Source organism: Neodiprion fabricii, chromosome 2 (assembly GCF_021155785.1).
Source record: "Neodiprion fabricii isolate iyNeoFabr1 chromosome 2, iyNeoFabr1.1, whole genome shotgun sequence".
NCBI lineage: Eukaryota > Metazoa > Arthropoda > Insecta > Hymenoptera > Diprionidae > Neodiprion > Neodiprion fabricii.
In genome coordinates, this window is record NC_060240.1 from 12,539,607 (window position 1) to 12,561,825 (window position 22,219).

At 40.1% G+C, this 22,219-nt stretch overlaps 2 protein-coding genes and 2 long non-coding RNA genes across 5 annotated transcripts in view; 3 read left to right on the plus strand and 1 right to left on the minus strand.

The window, feature by feature from the left end:
* The window catches only part of LOC124175274, a 64,268-nt gene extending 48,342 nt beyond the window's left edge, over window positions 1–15,926 (plus strand). Inside the window, exons 3-4 of the long non-coding RNA XR_006869133.1 lie at window positions 14,110–14,298; window positions 15,409–15,926. This is a non-coding gene — a long non-coding RNA (uncharacterized LOC124175274). The remainder of the gene's footprint in view (window positions 1–14,109; window positions 14,299–15,408) is intronic.
* On the minus strand, window positions 1,914–10,380 carry LOC124175265 (Krueppel homolog 1-like). 2 transcript variants are annotated; one of them, XM_046555328.1, is made up of 2 exons: window positions 10,065–10,380; window positions 1,914–6,783 (listed from the first exon to the last, which is right to left on the minus strand). In XM_046555328.1, the coding sequence occupies exon 2, from the start codon at window positions 6,755–6,757 to the stop codon at window positions 5,246–5,248; it is 1,512 nt and encodes a 503-aa protein (XP_046411284.1). In that variant the 5' UTR covers window positions 6,758–6,783; window positions 10,065–10,380; the 3' UTR covers window positions 1,914–5,245. The 2 variants fall into 2 exon arrangements, with proteins under 2 accessions (XP_046411284.1, XP_046411283.1); XM_046555327.1 differs by lacking the exon at window positions 10,065–10,380 and adding an exon at window positions 7,091–7,925.
* Window positions 12,284–13,647, plus strand: LOC124175273. The gene is made up of 2 exons (XR_006869132.1): window positions 12,284–12,410; window positions 12,521–13,647. It is a non-coding gene; the product is annotated as an uncharacterized LOC124175273 (long non-coding RNA).
* A 3,430-nt stretch (window positions 15,927–19,356) lies between the features above and the next one.
* Window positions 19,357–22,158, plus strand: LOC124175271 (small nuclear ribonucleoprotein-associated protein B). The gene is made up of 3 exons (XM_046555338.1): window positions 19,357–19,523; window positions 19,685–20,219; window positions 21,960–22,158. Exons 1-3 carry the CDS (start codon window positions 19,521–19,523, stop codon window positions 22,073–22,075), a joined length of 654 nt encoding a protein of 217 aa, XP_046411294.1. The 5' UTR covers window positions 19,357–19,520; the 3' UTR covers window positions 22,076–22,158.
* The last annotated feature ends 61 nt before the right edge of the window (window positions 22,159–22,219 follow it).

Here is a 22,219-nt window from a genome sequence, read left to right on the forward strand (position 1 = left end):
AAGAGACCGATAGAACGTCGAGTAATTTATCCAGTTACCCTTATCGACCGAGTCATTTTTGTACTACATATTTCTGGGTCTTATACGTATAATTGTAGGTCAGGGACTTTAAAACGAATTGAAGGAGTACAAGATATTTTACTGCACGAACTTTCGACTCACTAATCCAACTGCTTCTTGATTTCTAATTAAATCGTACGCTCCGATGATAATATGTGACGCATTTCGTGGTTTTGCTATGCTAAATTTTGCTATCTGCATTCAAAGAACGGACTTATATAATTTACGATCCAAATAAAGACCAACTTTGAACGACTTAGTAAAAGATCTTGTGATAGTTGAAAAATTTCTACCAAAGCTTTTATCTCACTGAAAAAAAAAATCAAATTTGAACGTACTGCCAGATCGCGTTTCATATTTGGGTACTTTTATCCTGTAAGAACCTATCCTGTAACACAATGAGTATTGACTGTGAATTTTCGAAGCTGACTTCGGGAGAATGAAAAAATTTATGACCGTTGTTTCACCGACAAGCCGTGTGGCTTCTTAGTATGCCTTGAGCAAACAGAGAGAAATGGACAGCTGCAGTAAGAAGCCGAAAGGTCAGTTCGAGGGTTCGAACTTTCCGAGCTAAGGTTCGCCGACCTCTTCCACCGAATTCGGGCGCTTCCCTGCCCAATGCTTGTACGCCAGTCACCACTGTGATGGCACCGTTCTTTGCCCCACGATGTGCATGGCTGAAGAACTCGTGCTGTGTAATGTCCGGGCCACCCTAACGACACAGCGATCCACATTGGGTCATTGAACTTACCCCGGGGCTTTATGCACCCTACCGAATTTTGTTGAATGGCTAGGGGAAGTAGATTTCGAGGGTGCCGCAGCGAGGGGAACGGGAAGACGGGGGCCCACCTCGTTTTTCGTCGGATCTAAGCTGTGCAGTCTGGTTGGCGCCTAATTCCAATACATTTAGTTTCATTTATTTGATTCTCATTGAATAGCCAATAAAAAAATTGTCACCAAAGTTATGCATCAATAAGTAGTTTATTGAACTTTGTCAAAACTTCGATTTATATTCTATTCGTCGATTATCTAATGGCATGCACTGAAGGAAATCTGGTTCACTATGAAGATTTTCCTAACTTTATATAGAATTGTGAACTTGACGTTGTTAGAGCTCACAAAATTCTTCAGCATCTTTCGGAAAAGTTGAAGCTTGGGAAATGACGATATCCACACATAATAACTGAAAGTCTTTATTATATGATAAGATTTATCTCTAACAAAGGAATAATAATATTATTATATAATATGATTAATAATGACGACAATGATAGTGACAATGATGGCGATGATAACTGTAATTGAACTATACGAATAAATCATGTTCATGCCGACAGATAACCTTTTAAGAGTCAACCATTGGTAATTCTTTTTTTTTTCTATTTTCCTCTTATTTACTTGCTTCTTTATAGGAATAACTAAATTTTGCGTCCCAAGTTCTCCAGAATTAACTGCTGGTTAAATTCGAATGTGGTTAGATTCGAAGAAAGAATGTTTTGAATATATAACTCAACAGGTGAATTTGGAAGGTAGCGCAGAATCAATGTGTTCGCCATTCCGGATTTCACTCCGGCTGGAAGATCATTTTGAGAAGTTGATAGCTATCAAGTGATGCTTCGGGTCAAAGAAAATTATGGCAAGTGTAAATGATACATGTTTCGACAATCGAGTCAATGCTGAAAACAGAAAATTTAGCCCGCTAAACTATTAGTAATCGATCATTTAAAATCGTAATATTGATCGCCTCGAATGTCCACAGTTTTAAGTGTTTTGAGTGAATTCAGCCCGCTAAATTCATTCGTATTCGGTGTACATACGCTAGTGTCGAGGGGAAAAATACGAATTGCCAACGGTTCAGACTTAAATTTAAATATAATGTTTTTGTTATTATATACAAAAGAAACAACGTAACAACACACAGCTTCACAACGGTCAACGAGATCCCGCAATTCACTGCAGTTTACGATAGAACTGCAACGTCAGCGGGTTCTGTTTACATAACTAACTAGTACACAAACTTATTAACGTACTTAGTTTTAAAATCAAAAGTAAACTTATAAGTTATCTAGTAATATTTATATTTATTTTTATTTTATATCAACAATAATAATAATAACTTATAAGTATATCCAGTAACGTACAAGATACATCTTAATGGCAGGCGGCTTGCGTCACATTGGCGCTTTTAAGTGTTATACGTTATGTGCATCAATAATTGTTATGCCAAGTTGTTGTATGTATATTCTTATTTCTTTTCGCAGTTACCATGATGCAATGATGATGATAATATTAATGGTAATAATGATAATAATAATAATAGTAATAATAGTAATGCTGGTAATATACATATAATATGCAGGTATTTTTCTACATGTATTTATATGTAAGTAAGGCGGATATATATATATATATGGCATATATATGTGTGTTATGTTCTTCTTTGTTCGAATTATCTCACGGTGGGCCTTATTCAAACTTGACAAAACGGAGGAAGATCGTGATCGCACATGGTATATAGATAGACTTAATATATATTGCATATAGATTAAAATGATTGGGAAATGAAATGAGAGTAATGAGCTGAATATGCAAATACCGTATTATCAAAGGCATCCGATGGCACGTCGACAGAGTTTTTTTTAATTATTTTATTTAGTTTGCTATTTACTTGTATTTTTTTCTTTCCTTCAACAGTTTTCTACTACATCGTATTCTGAAATTCGTTCGAATCACACAAATGAAAAGTTTCCACGTAATATATAACGGTGTTGAGAGAATAAATGTATATTTCTTTTTTTTTTCTTGTTACTTTTAATCCAACATGCCAAATCCGCCATACGTGACAAATTCGCAACTCTACATTATTGTTGTTGTTATTATTATTATTGTTATTATTATTAATGTTGTTGTTGTTGTTGTTGTTATTGTTGCTACTACTACTACTACTACCACTACTACTACTACTACTACTACTACTACTACTACCGTTATTATTATTATTATTATTATTATTATTGTTGTTGTTGTTGTTATTATCATTATTGTTGTTGTTGTTATTATTATTATATTATGTGTATATATAAACGTAATATTATTATATTTTACACGTAATCAGTTCGATGTGCCCGCAGCAGGGAGACAGCGTGGCGCGGATATAGGTGGTATACATAGTAAACTACTTACACATCCGTATGTACATATGTATGTATTATACACATACACAAGAAATTTAGTCGAATGGCATACCTCATATACTATATTAGTATATCCGCTATATATCAATCGCTGTCGGACCGCTATGCACGGCTTGTAAATGTAATAGGACCTAAAGACGACATAACTTGATTGTTCTATAATTTACTATTCTACTATTTCCTTACTCCACGTTACGTTTCGTGTTTTTTCGCTTTTTCATTCCTTTTTCTTTTTCTTTTTTTTATATCTCTTTTCATCACTGAACCTCGTGCCGTTGCTATTGCAATTCTTCATCGGTTAAATATATACAAATATACGCATTTTTGCAATCGGGTTGTGTGTGAAGGAACATTATATATACATATATAAGATGAATGGTATATTAAATCTGATTTAAATATGTATATGTACATTTATCACGGGATCAAAAAAATTATATTCAATTCAGAAGCTGCTTGGATATATCATCGCCGTGTATAATGATAATAATAACAATAACATCGATAATAATAATAATAATAATAATAATAATAATAATAATAATAATAATAATAATAATAATAATAATAATGGGTTACACGGAAATAAAAAAAATTAACCATTACAAGACGAATAGTATATAGTTATATGCAGATAATCATAATAGTAATAATAATAACAGTTACGTTCATTTATAAAATTATGATGCGTGATATATAAATACTTGGATACGTACATATACATATATACGCTTGTACTGGCAGTGGGCTCAGCTTATATTCTCAATACTCTGGTATAGTACGGAGTTGTTATCACAGAGATGTCAATTTTGTTTGGTACTTCACAATATGTATATGTATAGCAATGTTTAGCAATGTAGCAGCTTCGATTACTACGTACAAAATTTATTTCGGTGCCACATAACCCAGATTACGGAAAGAGAGAAAGAGTGAATGAAAGGTATAATGAAACACAAGTGCGCCCCGAATCGATTCAATCATAGTTATGTACAATTGAACTTGGAAAATATTTTCTCCGATACGAGCCAATCAGGAACCCTAATTGATTCCTTTCGCAGTCTCTTATATCGTGTAGTTGTAGATAACATGAATACATCGATATAATATGTACAAGTTTGAATTTGAAAACAATTATGGACGTTATAAATGTTGAGAAACCATTGATCATTTGTTCTTATATGCATACAGTAAACAGAAAAATTGTGTATTACATACATTATAGGGTGATAGAAATAATAGTTGATGATATAAACAAATCTGTAAGACGTAAAATGAAAACTGTAAACAATTTTTCATTCCATTTTCTTGTTCCGTACACAATTCAGTTAGCTCACGCGCTTACTTATGCGGCACACCCATTTACCATTAATACTAAACTCGTGAAAAATTGCATCAATTTAGAGGAAAAAAGCTATAACGATGATACATATATTTCAATTAGGTCTTTGCATTAAAAAGAATCCTGTCAATTTTTATATGTGTAAAAAGCAAAGAAACTCATCAAATTAATCTAAAGATGTAACTGTCAGTTATATTACCATTGAATTTCGCTGATTTTGTATTACGTCATCATACATTGTCTTATTTGTTAATCTCGTCCATTTGCATCAATTTATGTTAAATTAAAATAGGGTTTTTAGAACTAATTATTTTAAGTTTCTCTGCTTTGTACAAAAATTTACTATTCAATCTACGACTGACCATAACACCGTGTCAATAATAGGAAAATTTGAATCACTTATGTTAGACATTACCCATAACGTTCAGTCATAGTGAAAAATCTTTTGTTTCGACAGATTGCATTCAGAGGCGCATTATAACGATTTCAATGTAATCTAGTTCTTCTCCGCGTTGCAACAACGGTTAAATCGCGACGGTACCCGATAACCGTAAGTTGTGAAAAATCGTTTATATTACGCTGCAACGACAAACACAGGGCACTTTGAAAAGTCTGTTAGCGATTGGACAAAATCCACCGTTCGAAGAACGAACTACGACGCCCTGGCGTACTGGATGACAGAGCTCTGTCTCTGCGAGGCGATGCCAGTCCTCTCACTTTCCATAGACTCTAGTATCATCTTGCTACGTTTCCGGGGCGGAAGAATGAGCGTCTCTCTAACTGGAACGGCGAGGTCGAGCGGATCAGGCGATGGGGCCGGGCTGACGGGGTTGCTGCTCGGCGGTGTGAGTATGGGCTGCCGCTGGAGACCGCACTCTCGTTGCCGCTGTTCTTCGACGACTTCGAGGGCAGCCTCGACGCGACGGCGAGCATCGTTCCCGGGGAGATCGAGCAGCGCGCACTCAGCGGCGGGATCGGGCAGACCGTAGGTCGAAAAAGCGGCAGCGGGTGGTGGGTAGAGGTAGTAAGTCTCGGGCGAGGGCTGGAAGGTGCGATCCTCGGCCGCGGCCGCGGCTGCAGCGGCAAGAAGCGCCGGATTTACACCGGTCGGGCTTGGCGCGTGACCGCTATATTGGTCGCGGGGGTAGAGGTAGTAGGCGAAGTCGCGGGACTGCGAATACCCGGTTGCCTGCGTCGCAGGGTCAGTCTTATTCTCCTTGTCGCTGCCGACCCCGCCGCTCGAGCCCAGCTGCGAAATCTCGATGACGGGCTCGACGGGGGACGCGTTCCGCGGAGAGCCCGAACCCGGCGAATCGGAGTGCGTTTTTATGTGCAGCTCCATCGTCTTCTTCGAATTGAAGGTCTCGTGACACAGCGTGCACTTGTATACCTTCTCGCCGTAGTGCGCAACCTGGTGCAGCTTCAGCACGTGGTTGTAGCCGAACGACTTTCCGCATATGTCGCAGGTGTAGGGCTTCTCGCCTGTATGCGTCCGCGTGTGCACCTTCAGCTGTTTAGAGCAGGTGAAACCCTTACCGCACTCCTTACAGACGTACGGTTTTTCTCCCGTGTGGGTACGCATGTGAATCACCAGCTGTCCACTCTGGATGAACGTCTTCGCGCATTCCGAACACTTGTGGGGCCGTTCGCCCGTATGTATCCGCATGTGGCGGTGGAGCTTGCCGCTGTGTTCGAAGGCCCGTTCGCAGACATCGCATTTGTAAGGCCTTTCCTTGGTGTGGATTCGCCGATGGACGCTGAGGTTTTCCTTCACCGAGAATGACTTGTTGCAGTATTCGCACTGGTACGGTTTCTCACCTGTGTGTGTCCGGAAGTGGCGTGTGAGGCGCGCTGGGACGGCGAATGTCTTGCTGCATATGTTGCACCGGTACGGATCCTCGCCCTCCTTACTGTGCGACCTTACGTGACTTTGATAAACGCTCTTTTGGCTGAACGTCTTGTGGCACATTAAACACTGGTACAGTTTGTCCTCCGTTATAGACTCTAGAGACTCTCCCGATGGTCCCGTAAACACCGTAACGTCCGGACTGCACACCAGATTCTTCACAGAGTTCATCGCCACTATATCTGTCACTCGACTCGCAATCGGCATCGGTGGAGCCTCCCGATTTGACAGCCCCTCAGCCGGGTAGAAGTTCACCATTTTCGGTACCCACTCCCAATGTTTACCTGGAAAACGAAACAAAAACGATGTTCACATACGTCGGTACCAGTTCTTCGTCATAAACCTATGTTTCACACAGTCGACATAAGACGTACTTGAAATTCTGAAATTCTGAAGTTTATTTGAATGAATAGATCGAACGGTTACTCCGAAATTCGCATGAAGAATAGATGAAATTGTCATTCAATTTGTGTCAGTTTGTAGAAAAACTTGCGACCGATAAGTTACTGTAATTTTCATTCAAATTATGATTTGGAGCTTCAGACGTATGAAGATAAAATTACGACACCAGTTCTTGAGAACATTTCGTACCCGTGTCTGTAGTTGATGTTCCTTTTGAGAGGTTCGTATTCTTGTAGGTCATTTTTTGGCTCGACCGAGAAACACAACAAAGCGACGTGTGTTCAGAGTTTTGGCTTATGACAAGAGATTTGACCAATATCGAGGTAGGCAACATGAGGTAGTTTAGTTCGAGGTTGATTGAGGTAGGTATTTGTGTGACTACTGAAAGTTACACAACGGACGATGAGCACCGATTTTATTGCGTGTGCAAATCGCTAAGGCACGCTCCGGCCGCGCTCGCTCCTTACTCTAGAGATTCTAGTGTGCGTATGGCTTGATTGTACGGGCTTTCCCAAAGCCTCGCGTATTGCAGCGGAACCCCCACCATCGTTGCCACTATCTTTTCGGCCCAAAACACCCACTTATGCAGTGACACGCACGCGCGCATGCACGCCATGTACATACCTCCGAGCCTCCGTTCGACCTCTCTCGGCGCTGTATACATACCGTAGACGTGTACATGTGTGGATACACGCGCAGATATCAATGAGCGCATGTCAAAATTTATAACACCAAAAAGTTAACCCGGTCAAAAAATTCCTTTTCTTAACAATTCAAAGAACAATCGCCTCACAAGTTTTCTTTGAAATTCTCTGAGCCATTTCGGAATTCTCTGGAGAATTTCACAATCAGTTATATTTCAAACGGTGTAATTTATCAGAAATTGAATCACCATTAAACCATTAAATACCCAGAAAGTACAGTTTCAGCAAAATTAATGAATATTCTTTAAGGTATAATATAAATTGTGCAAACTGAATATAAGGTATGATTGTTTATCTGAAAAGAGGAAATTCTAAAGTTGAAATCCACCTCTAACTTTACGTATAATGTCACATCTCTGGAAAGGATTCTTTAACATTCTGTAAAGAATCGAAACTTTTCAGAAGGAAACATAGAATATCATTAACATCAAATTTTTACTGTATAAGTTAAAAATGAGTACAGGTACTATTGCGTGCGTAAGGATGACATTATAATATGAACCCGAATTTTTTTTCGTACCCTGACATACTGAAATGTCGGGTGAGCCTGTGTTTATTGATCTTGCTCTGACGTCACCTTGAGTATAACGTAGCGAGAGACAAAATTTCCTCCGTCATTCAAACTCGCGCGTACATTTTTTGTTGCAGGTCATTGAATTATTGACGAATTTGAAAAATAGCCAAGATTATACCGCGGGGAAAGAATTAAATACATAGGTAGAAGAGATATGGAGGTTTTATTTCGAAAATAAAAAAAGACCATCTGATTGCTCTTTCTGTTTTGCCGCCATCGCTGCAGCTTCTCTAATAACACAGAAACTGTTTGAAACCTTTGAATGGAATGTACTTGTATTTCATATTATATACCCCTACTTTTAATTAAAATCAGACCGAAATCACCGTAAAGAATTTTCAGGACCTTCTTTGGAATCGTATTGAGTGAGTACAGTTTAGTTATCTCGTATCCGGTTCGGAACGTTGGGTGTTTTTGTTTCCTGATGAAGCTTAAGGCGACAATTCCACAATCTAGTGAATCACTCTTGAACGAGACAATGAAATAGAATATCTTTCCCCCATTCGGCAATTTAGACGTTGTAGAACAGTGCATGCTACCTACATCGATTATAACAAGTCAAAAGATTATTCACGATTTTACCGACAGAGCAAAAAGCTTTTCCAAAATTTCGTAAATTTTTGTCAGGTCTGGTTCCATTAGCTGTAAATTGTCGAATGCAAGACGGAAAATCCATTTCGCTACCCAGTTCCTAAGTAATCAGCAAAATTGCATCCAAAACCGTATAGCGGAACAGTAAATATAATAATTTGAATGACCAAAAAGAAAAAGTGCGGAGCACGAAGAGTGGCGTATTTTTGTTTTAAGCAGCACTCGTGTCTGGCCAAGTCATAGTGTTATCACACCGGGATAGCCAGTATCAATGTGGTAGGTTGCTGCACGCGCGTCGACCGAAAGCCGGAGGCAGTAGTCGAGGTTGGCTCTGCAGTCGGCCTGACGGGAAACCAATGGCCGCTGCCTCCACGTGTATCTACTACATTTTTTTATAGCGATCACCGACCTCGTGCAACGCGCTGCGCGCGATGTAAGGACGGTGCGTTACATCACGGATCTGTTAGTTATACTGTGAATAATGCGATAAAAAGTATAGTTATTTTTATTGCCATCCAGTACTCGTCGTTTCTGACATTCCCAAAACCGCAAGAAAAAATGCACGCGAATCAGCCCCCGAAACTGAGGACCAGATTATTGATTCATCAAATCCCATGCCGCTCGAGAAAGGGACGGGAATATGATCCTGACGAGTCGCAACCATCGCCACTCTAACGATGCGCGCTGCATTGCTGCGCAAAATGCTCGCACATACCATATTCTTTTTATTCAAAGAACACTGCGCACAGTTGAAAATCAACGGCTACCCAGGAATTATTCGATTACTATGTGACACGACTCATCAAACAACCTAGCTTTCTCATACAATGTCATCCATAGACCATAGTTTAGTTTTTTGATCATTTGGACAATTTTGGTTCATGTTTGTACTCAAATATAAATCAAGCCATGAAATTTACCATTTGACACATGTGTCATATCATACTCATCGGATGGTATGAAAATTAAAGGACAAAATCAAATTTTTAATTCAATCCGAAAGATCCTTCGTCTTAATCAGCAGAATCCTCGTGACGCCCTTCCAGATTTGCGACACCGTTTAGGGTCGTGACATTTCGGGAAAATAAAGTATTGTGATTCGGTACTCTGAGAAAAATATTTACCGCAATAATTCAATCTGATGATATTTCATTTCTAGGGTAAATTGTAATCAGTTTCTTTTTAATAATTATTAGAATACCGTATTTTGCAATCGCTCACTGTTCTGAATTAAAAATGACGATAATTTCGAGATAATAAGGATAATGAGATTGAAAAAATGAGTGTTACATACCTGATTGCCTTTCTAAGTCCTGTTGTCTTCATATGATGAAAATTAAATGATCATGTTCCAGAGTCACGAACCAGTTTTATCAATTATATGTCGTATTATTTCTCCGTTTCAAATGTCCCGCGGTATATTAATCCGCTTAGTTCGCAGAGTAACTGGCAACACTTTTGAGAAAACCACACAATAAAGAGGAGCCGATGTATCGTATAGTTGTATTTGATCTTTCGAATAAAACTTTGGCTCGTTCAGTGAATTATTCCTCTAAAACTGAGGGAAACCGAAGGACCCGCCTCGGAATGGCCAATCATACTGTGTAATGTTTACCTCCTACTCGAGCCGAAGAGCGGCGGAAAGGATCGACGCGTCCCGAAGCGAATTGCCGAAGCCAGGGACACCGTGCTCCGAGTTCCCCACCCGTTTCGCCCCCCTCCGCGTAGCCGAGACCCCTGAACGCCAGCGCGACGACGACCTACAATTTAGGACGGCAAAGTGTTTCTCCCAGCACGTGGAGGCAGTCGTCGTGGTTTCCCCCGAGAAACACGCGTGCGAGTCAGACAAAGACGGTGCGAACGACGCAGAGGACGCGGTGACCTGCGGCGCGTGCATCAACACACTCCACATCGCACAGAAACAAGCGCAAAATCCCACGTTCCTACGACTCGTCCTATATATACCGGCACGCACGGCGCTTTGTCATTGTTGATCGTCGTGTCCGTGGTCGCTACCGGTGGTGGAACGTTCGGCGCGATGGCGGCGATTCACCACAAACAAAACACCCCCAGCTTTCTTTCTTTCTTTCTTTCTTTCACTTTCAACCAGCCTCGATTTTTCCTTCGCACATCTCCGCCACTTCGAAACCCAGCCCGGATCTGACCTCTGCCAGGGTACCAGGACGCTGCATCATTCAGGACACCTATCGTCATCCCAACCCTTTCCACTGCTCACCCAGGGAAATTGACTTAGGCCCCGAGGTTGGACCCGTTCCATTTATTCGAGGGGGCAAATATTATGAATATATTTTACAGTGCAAGAAATATTGCTACAATGTTACATTGCTACATTGCAGAAATAGCTCAAAGCGGCGTAAAACGACATGTTGAATTTCTGTACATTGCAATAAATATTGCTACAATGTTGACATTTAGAACTTTGCAGGAATATCGCAGCAATGTTACCAAGTTTTGTTGTATGTTGTGTTGTAAACTCTTGTACATTGAATGCTGTGTTTATGAAGTACTGTTATCGTAATCATGTATCCACATTTTACACCTGACGGTAAATGTTCCGATTATTCAGCATATTAGGTTGCAAAAGAGTCGCCTTCCTAATGTTCCTGAAAGAATGGCTACCGAAGCAATGAATGAGTGAAACAAACAAAATTGTTATTTAGTGATTTTAAAGGTATTTTATTCGATCATTACAGCACTATAGCAAGTGCATGTAATGTACAAGAGTGGGTATCAAAATGTTGTTGCGGGTTATATTGTACGTAACATTACAGAAACATCGCACAGCTTATACCAAATATTTTAAAACTTGCTCAGATAGGTTGCTGCAATGCTTCTGCGGTTTTGCGTGCTGTTTCCGATAAGTATAATTGAAATTTGTTCTTTCAGGTCATGAATATTTATATCCTGGTGAAGATTTTTTCACTGAAAGTCTAAACGATGTGCAAGTTGATTAAATTTCGCATTGTCACTATCTTTATCATCGTCTTGATCGTTATTATTTTTAAATGGTGTGAATTTTTAAATTGTGCTTTTATAATCGCCGTTCAGGTACTTGTGTAATTGTCAAACTTAGCTCAATTGTTTCCAAGCCGGGTGCTGTTTCACAATAGCAAAGAACTGTAGTTTTGAGTCGATTCGATAACCTTTAAATCAGTTCAGTTATGCCAAAGATGTGTTGTATAAGTATCTCTTCTTTACCGAACGTTCCTTTTATCTGTATAATACACATGCACACATACGACTTGGAAGAATCAGAAAATATACATCTTTCTTGAATTTTTTTCGATAACTACTAAAAATTTACTTAAAAATGAGTGACTCTTTGTTCGGAAACGCTCACTTTCCTGGAAATAGACGCACAGTTGCATTTGTGAAAAAGTACATTTTAATAAAACAGAAGTTATGCAGCTCTTGTAATGCGTTATTTATTCTATGGGTGGCCGAGGAGGGGGGGTCTGATTGTATGCTACGCCTCAAATTCCTGCAAAGCAGTACTGATGGGCTTATAACCCAAGAGTTTAAGCTTAATGGCTGTGCTGCATGTTCCTCGCCCGTTGCCATATTTCGCCAAACGTACATACTCGAATAGTAACGTTCTTTCAAGGATAGTAGGATTTTGGTATTGGAATAGATTGCATATTCTAAATATTTGAAGTTGAAATAAGGTTTATATAATAACGAACGTAAGAGTATTCAATTTTTAAGAGCGCGATTGTCACATTATTTCAGATACGGACAATCTGACGCTCCGAATGGTGCGAAGGGTGAATCATTAAGCGTTTAGCTGCAGTTATGAACAATCATACCAGACGACGGAAGAGCAATCAGGATGGGGCCAAGGGCAGTGAAATCGAAACTCGTGCTGAACAATTATTCCTGAAAAATTGAACCTGGTGTTTTTGCACACGTAAGGCCATCCCGGCCGTGATAATACTATTCAACAAAAAGCGTATAGAGCAATGACCCACTGTGAGCCCTGCACGTGTAGGACGGAAAACCACGACAACCGCCTCTGGAGGGGCAACGGACTGCGTGGTGGTTCGAGTTCCCCACGCCCAGCCATGCCATGGCGACAGATGTAACTATCGATGCCTCGTCGTGCCCCTAGCTCAACATATATCGGGGCTACAATACCGTCTGAAGTCAGAAATATTCGTGCCATTTATCCGCACCATTATCCTCCAGTTGGTGTGAAAAGAAAGACCCAGCATTCGGTCTAAATAGACAATTGCAAATTCGTACCCGGCATCTTCACACTAGCATCTCGAGGGCGCTGCGATCGTACTGAGCAGTGTGGATCCCCATTCTGACAGCTTGGAAACCTAGGTTGAGGTATTCGAAAACCGAGATCCGATTCTCACCCCGCGATCTCGAGCACAGCTTTTTAGGCTGGCGCTCGACACGACGGCTGCCTCATCGCGCCTCGTGGCCTGCCGGTTTGCTCCGGTCGATGCGGTCGCCAAGTCGCGGAGAGGCGCGGCAAGGGCAGCGGCTCGACGGCTCTGGTGGGGGCAAACTCTACAGTGGTGTCGTACCTTGACCAATCTCAACGCAACTTGTTTTAAGCTACACATCGGCAACGACCTTAGAACATCGCAATCGCGTTGAAACTGAAATGGCGAAGGGAATGCCCCCGCAAATTACGACCGCAGGCACACAGGCTGATGCCCATGCAAATGTTCTCACAATATGTCGACTTCATTTGACCAGTTCAGTCAATATCCTGGATGACAATTTATTCTGGAAATGTGAACTTGGAAATAAATGTACAGATGACACACTGATATTCTAAGTTACCACAAACATAAGATAAAGTTTTTCTTTATTTTTTCACAAATAAAAATAACATTCTTCTTCCTGCTTGTGCATCAAATTGTCGTTTTTAAAATGACTGAATATCTACGCGGGCGTGAAGGTCAACTTGATCCCGTCTCAGTTATTCTATGAGTTATTTATCACTCAGGGTTTTTTTACCACCTACGTGGCAACTGGTGACTGTTTTCAGCTCTTCAAGCTGTTACACATATTTTTTGTTGTAACCTTAGGAACTTGGCAAAATAAGTCGCAACAATTTTAACAACCTGTGACATTACACTAAAGTAACAGTCAAACGTAGCTAGCCAATTCTCTCAGCATTAATTATTCAGTTACTTTCGTAAACTTGGGCGAGAAACAATTTAAAAAAGTGAAAACTGCAACTCGAAAAAAATGTTACAGATTTTTCAACACCGAAATCCGGTTATTGTGTTGAACATCACATTGCTTCATCCTTCTCTCGGACAACATAGTTTGATTAGTAACTCCTCTTTTCTTTGCAGAGTACAGTGTGCTAACTGTTCCAATGGTGCTTGGTCTACACTCGCAATTTCCAATTTACCAACAGGGCACTTGCAAATCCTCTCGACCGACCAAGTGCAGATGTTTACGCAAGTAGAGATCTGCAGAGTGCAGATTATGCACAGCAGTACTTTGAACCAAACTGTAATATTAGCTGCTGGTAATTTAGTGTAATTATCACTTTTTATGGCTACTTGCATCTTCTACTACTGCAATTCTGGTGTTGTGAACAGTTTCCATAAAAATACGATCCAACGTTGTTTAACAATGGACTTGTAATATCAACAATATAAAAATCGCCAATGGTTTGTTCAAAAATATTTCAAACCAAATCGTACATAATATTGACGTTTTCACTGCTCAAATCATCGTCCTTGGAAGATCGAGTAATTCCGTGATTGAGGATGAAAATTGATGTGGACGTAATTATGAGCATATTCTCTTCGAGACCACAAATAAAGAAACTGGTATTGAGATAAGGTCCGTAGTATGCTATTTGGGCTCCATTTCCATTGGTGATTTTACGTAGGAAAGCACAAATCCTACTGAACGAAGTTCAGAGGTTCGAAGAACAGAGTGACTGATTTATAGAAAATGTCGTTCAGGTCCCTTTCCACAGAAATACTGTTCTACAAAATAAAACGGGCGTCAGGATCAATTTTACAGAACCGAGTCCTACAGAAATTAATTCTGTCAGCAGAGGACCGTTTCTACAAAGTTAGTTTCTACAGAAATTATATAAAATAAGTTCAGAATTATTTGTCCGGAAACTGCATTTAATTAATTTGTGGCTCCGTAAGGTTAGAATAAGTTGGTATATCTGAAAATACAATACACAATTCCCTGATAAGAATGCGAGTGGTCACTGTGTCCTCCCAAAAACTAGAACAAATTAGGCTTCTATCTGTAAAACCAAACTCTGTAGATATGATTTCTGTAAAAACTATCTTCTCCTGTCAGAATTCATTTCCGTAGGACTGGATTCTGTAGAATCCGCCCTGACGCCCATATTATTTTGTAGGACATTATTATTGTAGAGAAGAAACTGTAGCATATTTTGTGTAGAAAATTCGCTCTGTATATCTGATTTCTGTAAGATTGGGCCCTCTTTCAATATGCGAAACACGTTGTCTCTGTGATCAAATTGAACTTTTTTCAAAGCCTTACAATACTGCTTTGAAAAAAAAATTCAATTTGATCCCAGAAATAAAGTATTCGCGTATTTGGAGTAGTAATTTATGTATCCAGAAGGAAGTCTGAAGACCATTACCATATTTCAGCTTGACGATCAGGATCAAGACGAACGAGCCTCTCGCTTTCCCAGTGTGTAGGTGGGGCGGAATTCACGGGGAAGGTCGCTGACCGAAGACACGTGTGCAACTGGTAGGCATCATGACGTTCGTAGATGCATGAAGTCACAAGGCCGTGAACAAATGCAGACGTGCCGCTTTCTCTTCCTACTTACTCTTCCTACAATCCATGCCTACGCTTACGTAACACCAAGTCTTCGGTTTTTGCTCCCCAAGCTACCTCTATGATAATATCCAGGTCGTTGGCCAGGCTCTGCGCGACTTTCAATCTTCGGTCTGACAGAGGGTCATGAATAAAGATTCCCTTTTCCCACCGCTCGAGTCAGTGACACAAACTTCAACAGATATTTTTTAATGACTCTTACACGTGGAATACGCGAATTCGTTATCTGAATTCACGGCCAAATGTAAACCAGTGTCAGATGTCTCGCCAGATTTTGCTAAACGATGAATAAGTTCTGAGTTTAATGTAGCCGAATCAATAGCACGAATTTCGTTTGAATTGATCTATCCAGCTTCCAGTTACTGCTAGTCATCAAAATCTTTATTTTCGCAAATATCTCAGAAACGGTTCGACCAATTTTGGTCAAAATCGAATTAGTTCCAAAGAAATGATTAGTAGAACCGAATTGATTCATCCTTAAAATCATTAAAATCGTACGCAAAGCCGGATGGCCATATTAAAATGATCGGACGCAATTTTTCAAACCTCCAAAACGTGAATATGTATTAAAATTGTATATAATATGCATGGTCATAACTTTGGAAGCATATACATCATTTTAAAAAATGAGTACAAAATCAATGCAGAGAATTATTCAATTCCTACTTTTCAGTTTTGAGACATAATTATATCTTTTTTTGAAACCATGTACGTACTTCTAAAGTTCTGACTATACGATGTATATGATACTTTTTCTGAAGAAAGAAACTACCAATAAGAAAACTATGTAAGTACAATGCGGAACTAGAAGTGTATTTGAGAATTATAAATTGATGTCAGTGTTGCTGAGTTGGAATCATCTGAATGTCGACATTACAACGACACATCCGTCTAGTGGAGTTGCAGAGAACCCGCGTGCAGGACCGTACTCTTAACATTTCCGACTCTCGTTTCTAGGCTTCAGAGTCTAAGGTCTCGGAATGCGTGAGTAAACTTTGTTGGCGGTTGCGTAACCCACCGAATACTGTTACCATCCACAACAATCTTGTCGCAACTAAGGATCCGGTAGGGTCCCTTATTGATCGTTGCTGCGCTTGGGTCAACGACTCCACGTGCAGCTTGTGAAAATAACACTGTGCTCCATGGTTCCACCAATTGAATTGGACTCGATAAATACCATACGAGTTATTAGTCGAAGAGTATTCGTTGAATGTCTTGCAGCTTTGCGTATAATGAGTTAAAATTGTAGCTTGTGGATTGTCTCGACACTATTCCGGAAAAATGTTGGTACTCAATTCCCAAATATAACCCGCGCAACTATTGTATAGGAACCGTGCACACTAATCCACTCTCACGGAAGTGAGAATGTGTAGCCATATACATACATACTAGTTGCGACATCTAAAGTCCAGAACGAAACTTGTAATGAAAAATGTATGCATGTATACGACTACACATTCTCACTTTCGTGAGAATGTATTAGTGCGCACGGTCCCTATAGTTTTGGAAATCTTGGGTATCGTACTGCCAATGTTGAAGAGTTTTCTTGTGGGAGGAGGTGGCGAGCAGGCCTTCTGCTCGTCGATTGGGCCTACTTTGTGTTTATGATTCTCTTTGAAAATTTTCCAGCGAATATAAGTGCCTTGTTTTTTTAAAAAGACCAAATGGGCCAGCGCCCCAACTACGATATTGGAAACCCAGGAGACTCAAGGCGCATGATAAAACATTGCAAGATAAAGTAATTGAAAGGTACAACTGCACTTCTAGATTTTTCTGTTGTGCCTTCCTAATGCGTGACCCGATCCAAATGGGACTGATCGAAATAGTTTTCTCTCGCAGAATTTATATCTACATAGAGTATAATGCATCTGATTTTGATATTTTTCAAAATTGGTTGGATGTTTGACAATAATCAGATGAGTCATAAATCAGTTTATCAAAATGTAACGTGAAACTGACGAGATATTCTAAATACCTGGACTTTACCCAGTACATGAAAAACAGGATTTTTGCAAAATCGCTATCCTACCACGTTCTAAAATTAACCCTGAGCCATTTTGCATCTCTGTGAATATGTTTCGCCATTTGTTATCAGCACTGGCAGTAGTTTTATATCTCTCCTGCTCTACTAAACCGATTTTGAATGAATGTTACACTTCTAGGAACGTCTGAGTGTTGGACCACGGATCTCGCAATTATAACTTTCGGTTGGCAGACGATTGTGTAAATTTTCTTGTTACAGGACGATTGTGGTTAGTCAAAAGGCTAACTCACAAGAACATGAAGTTGCACCGAGCTCGTTAAAACCAGGAAGTAATATTAGAGTGGAGACCGAACTCCGACACCTAGCTCACGATAAAAGTGGGAACAATTTCGGTTACTGAAATTGGTAGTACCGAGAGCGCCGCTCGCTGCGTAGCGGTTCTGAGGCGGATTCAGGAGTTGTGATTAACAAGCAAACGAAGTTGCGGGTACCGTAGTAGAGGAAGAAGGACCAGAGAGATTGAAGTACTGCAGTACTGGCGTTACTTAAAGCATGTTATTGCATGTACCTACGTATTGTAGTTCGAGATATCACGGCGCTGTACTAGTTCTACTAGTACTAGTTCAACAGACCATTACGCACAATTCCTCAATCCGCGTTTGGGACCACGGTCTCGTCTACAAGTCTCGCAACTCCACTCACTTTTCAGTGGTGTGGGGCTTCCCGACGCATGGAGACTACACAAAGAGACTGAACTCCATATAAATAAGTAGCTACCTGAAATAAGATGGCACTGATGTTCCGTATGTACCTACTGAACCATAATACAACTAGAACGCGCACTACATGGTTCGGTATACAGTTGCTTTAGAACCGAGAGAGATAGCTCGGAGCTGCAGTGCTGTCTCTCTCGCACCGGCACAAGTCTTTCAAAAAGCTCATACACCCCATTCGCAGACGTTTACTCCACTTAAATCACTGACATACTATTTTGCTTATTGTCAGCCAATCAGATGCAGAGTCAGACGGAGTACCCTAATATATATCTTTCCCATAACTTCGGCTGCATTTTTCGCGAGGTCGATGGGATGGGTAGCTTCCTTCAGGAGTATGTTGTACATGCTCAAAGTAAGTCCATGGCTTTAAGGGTCTCAACCATAGATATGTCTATGGTCTAAACTATGGTCTAAACCTGTATACGAGATCGTGGTTGGAAGTTTGGAACCGCCACGCTACAAGCGGCAGTACTATAATACCAAACTCGGTTACCGAAATTAGGCCCACTTTTTTCGTGAAATAAGAGTAGGAGTTAGGTCGCCCTTCTAAAATCGCTTCCTAGTTTTAACCAACTCAGGCCCCTGATTCTAATTTATTTTTCATTCGTGAAAGCGGTGTTGAGCGCCATCTAGACCAATCAAAAGGCAGCGTTAAACGGAAAATTTCAGGCCCCTGGGGCTTGATTCTGATCACTCCCCGGGCAATCGTGGCTGTTCTACCACCAAAGTATAGCCAAGAATCAGAGGCCGGACCCTTGAGTAACTTCAGATTGTTACATAGCATCCGTCTTTGCCACACTGGTTTTACACTGAGTGTGACTCCCCAAATTCTTAACCAATAATAAAAGCGAAAGCCTAGTAAATCCAAGTGTAGCCTGTCAAAAACCCTATTAAAGTCAGCCAATCGGCTGCAGCTCGTTCCGTTTCGCTCCTAGCGAACCTTTTGGTATTGGCTCATTCGGAACACAAATTTACTCCTACCGCAACTGCAACCACTTTGTCACTTTGTGTACGCCATAATTTGTGTTCACCGGTGCAAATAAGTAAATTAGCAACGTTGTGAGAAGTATAAACTGTAGACCGTTTATAGAGGATTCGGGAGTGTAGAAATCACCGATATTGTGTTTCATACAACAAGGTGTAATCGCAATTCACCAAAATGGTAAGTTTCAATTTTTAAACAACGTATAAGCGTTTATTTCACGACGATCACCAATTCTAACCTGTGATGCGGCACGCCAAGTCGGTATAACCCCTCAGCTGCGAATTCAATCCTTCAAGCTGACATTAAAAATGAATTAAAATTTACACATCTCTTTCCAGACGATCGGAAAGAACAACAAAATGCTTCAGCATATAAACTTTAGAGTTAGAATAATACTACAAGACTCCAGAACGTTCATTGGTACCTTCAAAGCGTTCGACAAGCATATGAACCTGATCCTTGGTGATTGCGAAGAGTTCAGAAGAATAAAACCAAAGAATACCAAACAACCCGAACGCGAAGAGAAAAGAATTCTGGGCTTTGTCCTTCTACGAGGCGAGAACATTGTCTCTCTTACAGTAGAAGGTCCCCCTCCTCCAGAAGAAGGCTTACCTCGTGTTCCAATTCCCGGTGCTGCTCCGGGCCCAGGAATGGGGCGGGCAGCTGGTCGTGGCATGCCCGCCAACGTCTCAGGGGTACCTGCTGGCCTGCAAGGTCCGGTTCGAGGTGTTGGCGGCCCTTCCCAACAAATTATGACCCCAGGTGGTAGGGGCCAAGTATCTGCACCGCCCCAAATGCACCCTGGAGGCCCTCCTCGCATGCCAGTCGGCGGGCCGCCACCTGGTATGATGGGTCCACCGCCAGGAATGATGGGTAAAATGGAATTCTCTTTGTCCTCCACACTTTAAATCTACTGCCCAAATACGGTGGTCACTCGCTTGGAAAACTTTGAAAACTGACATATTTCAGGGAAGTTTGTTTAGTATGGGAAAGTTGATAAATATCTAGGAATTATAAGGTTTTTGAAGCATAGTGTCACTTGACAGATTTAAGAGTTCTTATAAAAATCTATCTCATTCTTTCACAAAACTTTGATTTGACGCAAAAATTTTTGTGGTATGATCGTTTTGACGATTGGAATTGTACTCTGATCGGCTAGGTCTGATAAATTATCATATAAATTAATCATCACGCAATTTGCAAAATATAACCTCAATGCCATACGATTTGTTTTCTGAAGTTACAAAGTTTCATGAAAAAATGAGACTGCTTCCTGTAAAAACTTTTAAATCAGACACACTATACCTCGCTTAAAAATAGTGCCGAGCAACATGTTATTCCAACATTCACAGTACTTTTCGTATTTCTTCTGAAACTACCTTCTTTAGTTCCCTTTCTCTACAAACCTTCTAAAACTGATGGTTTTCTCTGAATTTACCCTGCAGCACATAGTTTCCCTCCAAAAACCACCCATTTTTGATAGTCACGTTCTTTTAATTTTTATTTTTTGGATTCTGCTAGCTTGTTTCATCAAATATCTATGTTCACAGATATCAAAGGCGAAAAAGGGAATAACTCACATTCTATATGCCATTATTATTTTAAACAAGTGCTAAAACATCTTGGTTTCAATCATAATTAAAGATGTGGCATGAAATCAACATAGGCACATCATGATTTTATGACATTTCTTTACTGTTCCATAACACGACCATGTGTTGGAATGTTTTTATTGCTTGCGTGTAGAGTCTGGCTGTTATACTGTTTTTTGCATTCAAGATCTGTGAACGTGGATATTTTGTGTTATCTACAGAAGTCCACATGGATATCAAGCATAGCATCCTCAAATTTGTTTTGTAAGTGCAGAAAGTTTAGAACCCTAATACCCCCTCATTCTCCCGGAAATTACTTGAGTTGAGTGCTGTGAAGTGTACTATTGAATCCAATCTTTCAAATTTCCAACTTATTAGTAATTTAAACTAGATTTCCCTCATTTTCCTCACTCGCTACACTTGTTTGTAAGTTTATTGAACTCTATTTGCATTTGTTTATCAGTATTTATCTATAAAGATGGTAATGATAATGTTGATAACAATGTGAATGTGTATTCTTAAGAATGAATCGGTCCCACTACCTGAATTAAAAGTTAGGTAAAAAGTAAATATTGTTTCAAATTTTTTCAGCGATGTGATTTGTGCCAATGATGGTGAACACAAGTAAAACAACACCACTATTATGTAGTATGGATGTTTCATTCATGTTCACCGTAATCGGTAATTATAACATTGCTGGAGATGACTACCCAGATAGTGTAGACCATTTATCTTGAAGAACAAAACTCCATATTAAACAATACTCATGAATTGCTTTACATTAATAAACTATCCAATTTCAACAGCTTCAAGCTTACAGCAAAGGTATTCTAAAATGTAACATGTTGAAGCAAAAAGTCAGTGAAAAACCGTGATTTCAGTCAGAGAAACACGGTAAAGCAAGCAAATTTTCAAAACCAAATTGGGTGGCTTTTCCTTTTTGAACTGTTGTTGAAATATCAATTACATGAAAATGATCATGTTCTTTCTTAAGTTCTTCAGTCAAAGATACTTATTACAGGAATGCCTCCTGGAATGCCACCGATGGGTCGTGGCGGTCCGCCAATGGGCCCTCCTGGAATGCGGGGACCACCTCCTGGGATGATGCGAGGTGGCCCACCTCCACGTCCGTATTGAGATCATGTTTGAATCTATGATATTTGGATTCTTGGAAAAATATGATTATGATAAATAAAGAACTAATACCTTTCTACTATGGATATTTACCTGTTATCGGTCATCATTGATTATCATAGTTAGCTATTTACTATGTTGTTAATT

What these genes read in the sequence shown, in the direction of transcription:
- LOC124175265 (XM_046555327.1), bottom strand. Translation starts at nt 7,235, where the DNA reads ATGTTGCCTACCTCGATATTGGTCAAATCTCTTGTCATAAGCCAAAAC. An exon ending in AACATCAACTACAGACACGG is followed by an intron (nt 6,784 to 7,090) that starts GTACGAAATGTT and finishes TTCGTTTTCCAG; the next exon opens with GTAAACATTGGGAGTGGGTA.
- LOC124175271 (XM_046555338.1), top strand. An exon ending in TCCACCGCCAGGAATGATGG is followed by an intron (nt 20,220 to 21,959) that starts GTAAAATGGAAT and finishes TACTTATTACAG; the next exon opens with GAATGCCTCCTGGAATGCCA.